The sequence below is a fragment of the Octopus bimaculoides genome, chromosome 13 (genome assembly GCF_001194135.2).
Source record: "Octopus bimaculoides isolate UCB-OBI-ISO-001 chromosome 13, ASM119413v2, whole genome shotgun sequence".
Taxonomy (NCBI): Eukaryota; Metazoa; Mollusca; class Cephalopoda; order Octopoda; family Octopodidae; genus Octopus; species Octopus bimaculoides.
Genome location: NC_068993.1, coordinates 27666292 through 27677135, shown reverse-complemented (window position 1 = coordinate 27677135; position 10844 = coordinate 27666292). Strand labels below are relative to the sequence as shown.

Genomic DNA, 10844 nt, shown 5'->3' with positions numbered 1-10844 from the left:
TATATATATATATATATATATATATATATATATATATACACACACACATATATATATATATATATATATATATATATATATATATACACACACACACATATATATATATCTGATTCGGATACAACAACAAAGGAGTTGCAAATAAATATTTACATTAAAAATGCGGAGAAATGATTTATTGAAATTCGTCAGACAGATGTATTTGTTCTTAAGCATTTCATTAACTTGCCTGCTTAACACAACTTCTATATAACTTCATTGATTCTCGCTGACAACGTCAGTAAAACACCACTTTACGGAAGTAGAACTTCGTTTCTTCGTTTAACCGGCTATTGTTAAAACTGTGCAGCCATGAAGTCAGGAGTGCTATTGCTATGCTTCATAGCAATTTTCGGTGCGTATACTTTGTGAGATAAAGTAAGCGATAAATTTTTATTTCGATATATTTTCTTGTGAAATAACTTAAAGGTAAATAAGTGTTTTTAAATTATTATATTGCCGATTTAGAATTCATGACATTTCTCAAGCATGAGTTGACACTTCACGGCGGTGATGATCTGATTAACCTGTTACTATAAATCTGTTTTTATATCAAACCTATGATATCAGCTTTGGACAATACATTGAAGAAGAGCAGAGTTATGAAAGTCTAACATTATTGATACGTTATATCAAGATTAAATTTAGGAAAACTCCAACATACTAAATGATCAACAAGATGTTTTCATAACACTAGCTTCCAAAGCGCATATTTCTAACTAACACATGCACAAATTGATATTTCATTGACACACCTCGTTCATATCTTAAGTAAACCGTAAATTTCTTATTGTTTTCTTTTTCGTTTCTAAATATCAATTCACATTGTTTCCACAGCCTTCCTTCAGTTGATGGTGCAGGCTAAAATGCTTGTTACATTTAAATTAGACCAAACAGGTGAGACATTCATTAATATATTCTGTTGTTGAAGGCTTTTCCAAAGGGTGTTTCGTTTTACTGAGGACTATTCTCTTTTTACGGGCCTAATAACTCATATTTTACTCAATGCTTATCTAACAGCAGAACAAATATCCCCCCTTTTTTAAAACTCTGATGATAACACCACAAAATGTTCATTTCTAAATATTAGAAATATTTGACATCGTACAAAGATTCCATATTTTATGGAAAATAATGGAATGAGGTATCATGAGTTTGGTAACTTGCACAAGATTTATTAAGCGAAATGCGCGTATATCAGCCAATAATCAATACTGATGCTCAATCTCGAAGAGTAAAATGGCGCTCATAATTTTATTTCTTAAAATCTGTTACTTTTCAAGGCGGCGAGCCAACAGAATCGTAGTGCTTTGAAAAAAAGATGCTTAGCGGTATTTCTTCCGACTTTACGTTTTGAGTTCAAATGCCGCCGGGGTTGACTTTACCTTTCATCTTTTCGGAGTTGGTAAAATAAGAACCAGTTGAAAAGTGAGATCGATGTAATCGACTTACCCGCTCCACCGAAATTGCTGGTCTTGTGCCAGAACCTGAAACCAATATTTATTACTTTTTACTAGTCAAAAGCAGTACGTTTTGAGGGAAAGAAAAAGGACTGTTGTAGCTTTTACGGTTCTGATGTGACATTGGGTACGAAAATGAATGAAACATTTTGAATAGGTGATCGAAACCGCCTCTTCCAATTGATCTACCAGAAGATTATCTTATAAGGGACGTATTCACCCACTTAAACGTCTACTTTTCTTTACATATTGTTATGTGAAATCATAAACATATCTTTTCTTGTCATTAAAATATATTTAGTGTTTAAGTTAGTTAAGTGTGACTTAAAGATGTTATAAAAAAGTAACGACTGTTAGTGTTATAAACATGAAATTATTAGGCAGGAAAGAAAATCATTTCGCATTTTATGGCAAGAAAGAAAGAAATGTTTCTTTAGTCTTAATTGATATATTTTATCAAGATTTGCCTCCTCATTATTGATAACATAATCCCATCTGTTTGATAAATTGTTGAATCTGCGAAGACACACTGAATATCATTTTTAATAATTTCACAGTTAGTAAACTGTTTTCCCTATAAACAGTGCTGCAACAATCTGAAAAGGTGACAGTCAGATCGTGCGACATCAGGAGAGCAAAGAGGAAGATGCAAAAACTTTCATATTTTGCATCCTTACAATGCTAGATTACTATAACTCCCACTTCGATATACAATATACTTAGTAAAACCAGTAAAGACGCGATTGTATCTGACCGCCTACTATGTACTCTCTTTACTTATAGTGACTAAGTCATTCCATTCGTCACGTGGGAGGCGGTGTACCATTATTACTAATTCCCCTGTTAAGTTTTCTTAGGAAGTGTCATTTTATTTAGAAATATTTTTTTTCGTACAATTTAATATTTTTTGCGCTTGGCAGGAACTTTGTTTTCTTTCCATCTCATTTGTACGTCTGGGTTCAATCACCTGCAGTGGCGTCGGTACTTGGAACATATAATACAACCATTCTATCGGTTCCTCCAACTTCTTTGGTTCTCTTTCCACGATTTTCTTTTTCCGTTGGTTCCTGTCTCTTTTGTATGCTTTTCCTACTTTTTACCCAATACATTTTAACTATGCATTTGGTAATTACGCCATCTTCCCAACTCTGCTTTCCATTCTTGTATGCCCTCATATACACTTTTTCATCAACTTTAAAGAACCTTTCTATGTCTTCCCTGGCACTTTTCTTTTCTTGCCAGGTAGCAATTTATCAAAGACTGATTTTACTTTCCTTGCAAACATCAGCTCCACTGGGAGCTACCTGCTGGTGTATTCGGATTTGGTGTTACACGGTACACTCTTAAAAATTGTTGTGGAGCTACCTCATCCGTGACTTCCTCATTCGATTTTCTAAGGGCTCTTTTGACGGTATCAATAAAGCATTCTGCCTGTCCATTAGATCTGGGATGGTATGGCGTCGTAGTTATATGTTCTACCGCGAACGTTTCACATTTTTTTTTAAAATTCGCCAGACACAAATTGCGTTCCATTGTCAAACATTATCTTGTCTGGGATAACAATTCGTGTAAATAGTTTATCACAGTTGAGGAGATTGGTTTTTTTACACTTACAAATTTCAGCCTATTTCGAAAAACTATCAAGTACCAGTAAGTAGTAAGAACCATTTAAAAGACCAGCGAAATCGATGTGTAGTCTCAACCCAATAACATCTACTTTTGAATAATGTTTACTTTTTATTGTGGGAAATTTTTCATTTCGTTTTGACTGTTTTACTGAAACTTTTTGCTTCAGTCTCTCAGCCGCATTTGAACCTTTGGTTGACCCAACTACATTTCCACACAGGACACTTGTGGGCATATCCCATAATTTGAATAGTTCCATCCACTCTGAGCCGAATAGATTAGGTGAACTTTTTAACACATATCTTAACCTTTTTCGTTTGACCTCGAAATGTTACATTGCATATGAATTTACCGAAGAAATACAATCTTTTTCCCATAACACCACGTGCTACTTTTTCGATTTAATTAATTTCGGCTTACCGACATATTTCCAGGTTTTTTTTGTTTATAATATCAGTGTCCAAATGTATTTTAACACTTGTATTTCTGATTTTCACCTTCACGAATTTCCACATCGTTATATTACCAATTTCTTCCGATGACATTCTTTTTCCTTTGTTCTGACGTTTTGCCATCTTCGTTCTACAGTGCGTCTTTATATGTCCTATATTTCCACAGCGAAAGCACTCCGCTTTTTTAAATGGACAATTTTTCCTCAAGTGTATACCTCCACATGCAAAACATGGGTTTATTTCTTGATTTTTGTTGTGCGTTTTTTTTTTTAGAAAACACTATCTCTATTCTATTTCGCACTTGCTTTACTTGGAAACAATCTTTACGTTCAATTTCTTCTGTGTCGTGTCTTAATATGACTATCCTTTCATACTCTTCTGACATTTGCTGCGGGATTAAATCCTAGTTTTGTTCCAGCTTTGCGAGAATTCTAGTTCTAACTTTCAGCAGTAGGTCCCTGTGTAAAAATAAGGCATTTGAACATATCTTGCGTTATTCGTCCAGCTTGAACTTCTCGCATTCCCTGTTTACTCTATCAGCATATGTGATGTAGTCCTCGTCGTTGTTTTCCTCTATGTTCAGATACTTCAAACGGGTGTTGAACAATGAGCTTTTTTACTGAAAATTGTACACGGTATATCTATTGTGTCATTAAAGTTTATGTCCGAAAGTTTTCCTAGGAGTACAAAATTACTGTATCGTTCATGTTCTGTTGCCGCTAGTTTTCTCGAGATTAAGCGCATTTTCATCTCGTCGTCCAAATCTTTCTTCGTCAGGTTCGTATTTGAACTCTGTTATGAAGTTCGCGACATAGTCTGCCGAAAACACTTCTTCTGGCTTACCTGGCGGCTTCAGTAATTGCAGTATTTGTTGCTATAATATTATTTGTTGTTGTTGCTTCTGTTGTTGCTTCTGTTGTTGCTCTTGCAGTTGTATCTGCTGCTGTTGTTGTTCTTTCAGTTGTTGGTGGAGCTGTTGTTATTACTTCAGCTATTGTTCTTGCAGTTTTAGCTGCTACTGTCGTTGTTCTTTCAGTTGCTGTTGCTGTTTTTGCAATTCGAGCAAACCGGCCAACAAATTTTACATTATTTTACGATTTTTTTCGTAAAATTCGCACAACAAAACTTTGTGAGCTTATTAACTCCTCTTCGAGTTTCACGTGAATTGGTTTATCATCGTCGAGTTTATTAATTCCTCATGAGTTGTTTAGATCCTCTTCGACTTTATTAATTCCCTGTAAGTTGTTTAAATCCTCGTCGCCACTGTTATAATCCTTTTAATGTAGGACTGTTAAGAACCCCTCCCCTTAAAAAAAGTCTCAAAACTCCTAGGATGCACCTCATTCTTTTCAATGACTTCGATTAAACTGAAAAGCGTCCAGTGATGAATGCTTTTTCTGCAGTTTTTCGTGAAGTTCTTCCAACTGACGACTATACTTCACCGCATTAACAGTTTCGTTTTAGTTAATGCTCGGAAATTTCACCTCCCACCCCCATTTTCAAATATTTTTTGCTATTTCTTTCTTTACCCATAATTTTAGATAACATTTTGCAGAAATACGTTTTCGAGAGAGTGTGGATTACATTAGATTGAAAATTCAAAGAAGTTTGAAATGAATCTGTGAAAATGTAGAGGATATAGAAGTTAGTGATAACGAAGTGTGTGGACAGATAACGAACGATAAACTCATCTAACAAAAAAAAAACACGTTAGTATAATATTAAAACAAAAATATCTTTATTTTCCGAGCAAAAATGAGTTTGCAGCATATTAGGAGGTCAGGGTATTTGATTCCACGCAAAAAATCCGAGTTTTTGTTTTTTTACTTAATGAAAATCGTGCGGGTGAAAAAATCAAATAATATCAACCATTGTCCTTTTCGTTGGGAATGATGATAGAAGAGCCACTTTCCACCAATTTGGATGAATGTACTTACGAAAGGTTCGCTAGAAAGTCTACAAGGTGTATTCCAGAGGTTTTGAGACTTTTCAGGAAAGACAATAACTTCAAAGAAGTACAAAACTTTAATCTCCTTCAAAGTAGGATCCTCTGACTTCAATGCACTTGTAGCTCTCCACCTACGCCGTGAAGGCTCCATGGAAGTCCTCCTAAATGAATGTGTCCAGGACCCTTGTCATAGCCTCTTTCATCTTCCCACTGTCTTCATCCAGAAATTTGCGAATTTTCTCAACCAGTTCTAATGTTCTAACCTCCCTCTCCCTCCCACACATCTTATTACATCTCACCTCTATTCTACCGTCCTTGATCCTCTTTTACCAGTGTTAAACAGTTGCTCGGCTCATACAAGTTAATCCACAAGCAGTCTGGAGCATTTCATAAGTTTCTGTAACAGTGATGCCCAGTTTAACACAGAATTTTATTGCATAGCGAGCTTGCAAATTGTCTTCACGTGTGACACTCAGTGTTAAGTTGGTTGTATTCAAAGTGTTGTTACCGCCACCTCTTTCAATCTGGAACAAAAAGTTGGCGGGTTAGTAATAGCCCAGTGGTTAGGGCAGCGGACTCGCGGTCATAGGATCGCGGTTTCGATTCCCAGACCGGGCGTTGTGAGTGTTTATTGAGCGAAAACACCTAAAGCTCCACGAGGCTCCGGCAGGGGATGATGGCGAACCCTGCTGTACTCTTCCACCACAGCTTTCTCTCACTCTTTCTTCCTGTTTCTGTTGTGCCTGTAATTCAAAAGGTCAGCCTTGTCACACTGTGTTATGCTGAATATCCCCGAGATCTACGTTAAGGGTACACGTGTCTGTGGAGTGCTCAGCCACTTGCACGTTAATTTCAGGAGCAGGCTGTTTCGCTGATCGGATCAACTGGAGACCTCGACGTCGTAAGCGACGGAGTGCCAACAACAACAACAACAACTAAAATTACAATAATCTAGGACTGTTATAACCGTCGCTCCTAAAAAAAAGTTTCAAAACTCCTAGGATGCAGCTCATTCTCTTCATTGACTTCGATTAAACGGAGAAGCAGTCAAATGATGAGGGATCCACTGACCAGGTTTAAATACTTTGTCTAGCTTGAAGGTGTTTTATAATGAAACTGTGACTTGAATTTTCCTGTTTTGCTAATTCTCGTGCAATTTGCTTTATATTTTATTCAACTACGGTTTTCAGAAGCTCCATATTAACAGAACTTAGCCGTCCAGATCGAGAGTAATCTGCAAGAGAAAAATTTCCTCAGCGAAAGTGGGTAAACCTTCGTTGGCACGATCGGATATTTAAAGTTTTATTTCCATAGACAGAACGAATATTTCTTGTCGCTACCATCCAAAAGCCCCCTTTGAATCCATACCATATGCCTGATATGGATATGAGTTAAACTTATTTTAAAAGGGTAAAATAGATACCAATTTTATCACTAAAGTATAAAAAATATGCAGACAAAAGAGAAAACATTAGGGTGTAAACATTATCGATCACTTTAGAGTAAGTATCAAAAACTATACTCAAAGTGATTATGTCAAAACTGTAGCACGACTTTCTTTCCAACCTAATATATTTGCTTCTTTATTACTCAATATTATTAAGTAACACCCTCCATCTATCTCTCTTTCTCTCTCTCTTTTACACATAGAGGAATTTACTTTTGGTTACATAAATCAAATTACCGTTGGGATTATATAATTCTAGTTATTCATTTTATTACATACCGGTGGTTGTAATAAAATGTGGGTAGACATGTCGTATACGCAACTCGCTCCATTTCTGTTTGTCTTATTTTCAAAACCTTCGAAATACTGCTTTTAACGATGGAGATTACAATCTTGCCTCTAAAACAGCTCAACAAAATTTCAAATACATCTCCTATGGGAGCTTTATTTGAAATTTTGAAAAGTCTGTTATCAGATCCATTTAGCTTCGAACTGAACGGTTCATATTTGCTGTACTGCTTTCTGACTGGTACTATTTAATTCATCTAGTGCTGCTTTATTGGTACATTTATCAGGTTCCTTAATGGCATTTTTATATAATTTACTTTTTGTCAATTTATAAATTTTCTGTAGTTTAACATTTTTGAAAAACACTTTAGTTTAAACTTTTTGAAAAAGAATTTAAGTTTTCATGCATTATACTTTTTGAGTTTTCGCTGTAAAATTGTTATGCACAGGGCTGATAATATTCTTCATTAACTGAACCTGGAAAAGCACAGCACAAGAAGTACAAGGTAGTATCAAAAAGTTCTCGGACTAGTTCTGTAGCATGCCAATAGTTGGCAGCATATGGTTGTGTATACAGTAAGAGCTAGCAATGAACTTCATGAGACAGTGTGCCGAGTGACATTGCTGTGTTTACTTCGTAAGTTGTGAAATTTGTGCTTTTGTGATCACGTGTATGCTGTTGTCTGTGATTTTTGTCAAGTTGGAACAAAGAGCCAATTTAAAATTTTGTATTAAACTTAGGAAATCAGTCACAGAGATATTGAGCATGTTTCGGCTAGCTTATTACGACAAGGCAATGGCTCGTACGTAATGTTTCGAGTGACACGGGCGCTTCAAAAGCGGGAGAACGTTCCTGGAAGACGATGAGCGATCTGGAGGACCTGCCACGAGCGTCACCCCAAGAAATGTGGAGAAAATCCATCAACTTGTGCATGAGGATCATCGGAAGACAATCGACGACATTTTGAAACGTTTGAAGAAGTACATTCGGAGAAAGTGACCGGATCTGTGGAGCGCGAAGAATTGCATTCTTCATGATGACAATGTACCCTGTCACTGAGCTCTCCTCACTCATGAGTTTCTTGCCAAAAACAACAAGGTATCACTTCTGCATCCGCCCTGCTTGCCAGATTTAGCACCTGCGGACTTCCATTTCTTCCTCAAAATGAAAATGCAGCTCAGAGGTCGCCGTTTTAACACCATTGTCGAGATCAGAAAGTCCTCGACTCGCTTACAGAAGAAAACAACTTCTAAGCCGGATTTCAAAAGTAGCGGGAACGCTGGGACTAGTGTATTGCTGCGCAAGGTGACTATTTCGAAGGAGATGAATAAATTATTTTTCATAAAACATAACTAGTCCGGGAACATTTTGATACTACCTCATAGAAGTTTAAAAATAGTGCAGTTGAAAATGGAAATAAAAATAAAAACATAAGATGTTTTTTAGTATTCATTCATATTAAAAGTATACCCACCTCTTTAAATTCTCAAAGTATACCCGCCTCTTTAGATTCTCAAATTTTAAATAGAATTTTCTATATTTACTCCCTATAGAATAAAATATAGTGGATGATAAGAGGGGTTTAAAACAGCCATATGAAGAAACTAGCCAATCATTCAAAATTAAAAAGATTCTTAGCTATCTCTCATGTTATTCCTTCTACAGCTGTGCTGATATTTAGGCATGCAAAATTATGAATTGATCTAGTGGTGAGGAAGAGTAACTTGGATGCACTTTAATATACCTTGTAACAGTAAAATGGGCTGTAGTGTCATAAATAATGAGATAACTGGTGTGGTGGCTTTAGGGCATCCTGTGTTACCTCACAAAAATTAAAATATTAAATCCCAACTACAAACAAAAGATTCCAACTCTTTGCTAATGAATGTCTGAAAATCCCACTTTCTTCAGCTCTTAATGCTCGAAATTCTCATCCCAACACGCATATCTTCTATAAAGCTTGACCAAGAAGCCCTCTTTCCTAAAAGTGCACAAAATTGTGAACTTCCACTTCTTATCCTATACTTTTCCAGATGTAAGAATATTATCGATCCTGCACCCACATCATTCAGACCCGTATAATAATTGTTGATGTTACAGTTCATAGAGTTACAGTTGATATTGTACCAGCTAATATGTTTTTAGGCAATGCGTAATTGTTCTTTCCATTTGTTTTCTTCCCAGGCAAGGATTCATCACTATTTGAAGGTGACCATATCACTTACATTAAAGTATTCAACGCTTCTTTAACTGTCAGACCTCTTCTGAAGATAATCAAGATAGTTCCAGTTGAAATGTGTGCAAACAAATGTGCAATTACTAGAGGCTGTAAATCATTTGTTTATCATAAATTTCAATTGACCTGCTTTTTGTCAAAACATGATGCATCTGAAGACAGAATTAAAGTTGTTCGAAGAACGAAATATGATTACTATCAAATTATACCAAGTATGATTTTTAAAAATTATATTATTTTGTAATATTTCAACGTAAAATGAATTTGTTTAGTAAAGAGAAAAGTTTACATAAGGTCGAAAGTTAGACTATTATCTTCTGAATTAAAGTGTCCGCTACGAAAGTTGGCGTTATGTCAAATCGAATACATTTTTAAAAAGAAAAAATTTTTTTCCAATGATACTAAAAACACTTCCGTATTCAATATAGTTCAAGAGGGGAATGTTTGGAGTTACTCAAAGTCTCCTTATTCTGAAAGCTAATCTGCATAACATGATATTTTAATAAAGGCAATAAATAGCTATGATTGAGTTAGAGTACAAGATAATATAAGATCCGTATAATGACGGGAAGTAAGACAAATTAACAACATTATACAACCAAATATCAAATACAATTCCTTCCGGGTAAAGCGCTTGCCTATTTCAGGAAGTTTATCCAATATCTGTTGTCCAGTACAGTAAACTGGCGAATTAGATGTATTTCAGACAATAAAACAGAAACTAGCTAAAATCTAATCACAATCGACTGAAAGTTATTTCCTATTATTCAGATTAAAAAGAAATAAAGACCAACAAAATTATTGAATTACAATAATGTAATCACGAAAAATACGTAGTTACAATTTATTTTGAAATAGTAATCCACCGATTCTAACATTCGGCATTCTGCGCAGAAGTAGACATAGTCTCTTTTTAACCACTACACAGATATATGCATGTATAAATGTTTTGAACCATGAAGAATTTGTACCGGATTTTTGCAGAGCTTTGGATATTTTTCTAAACATTTTTTGCAATTGTCTGATAATACAGACATAGACTTGCCCAAATGCATCAATAAATTAATATTGATATTTTTTTCACCGTTGTTACATTCATCTGAAATGAAACTGTCACAGCGCGATATTTGAGCAATTTTATCTATTCAACTTCAATAAAGGACGTAAAGCAGCTGAAACTGCTCGCGATATCAATGAAACGTCTGGTAAGGAAATGACCAGTGAGCGGCCAGCTCGAAAATGTTTTTTAACGCTTTCGCAGTGGAGACCTGAGCCTTCAAGATCGTGAGCGTAGTGGACGCCTATTTGTCATCGATGACGGTCAATTATAGACCGTCGAGAAAGATC

At 35.5% G+C, this 10844-nt stretch overlaps 1 protein-coding gene across 1 annotated transcript in view; it reads left to right on the top strand.

Annotated features, from left to right (window-relative positions):
• The first annotated feature begins 238 nt into the window (after nucleotides 1-238).
• Nucleotides 239-10844, top strand: part of LOC106880218 (uncharacterized) — a 36986-nt gene continuing 26380 nt past the window's right edge. The window contains exons 1-3 of the mRNA XM_014930080.2: nucleotides 239-394; nucleotides 877-936; nucleotides 9446-9709. Coding sequence (XP_014785566.1) covers nucleotides 352-394; nucleotides 877-936; nucleotides 9446-9709 — 367 coding nt within the window. The 5' untranslated portion in view covers nucleotides 239-351. The remainder of the gene's footprint in view (nucleotides 395-876; nucleotides 937-9445; nucleotides 9710-10844) is intronic.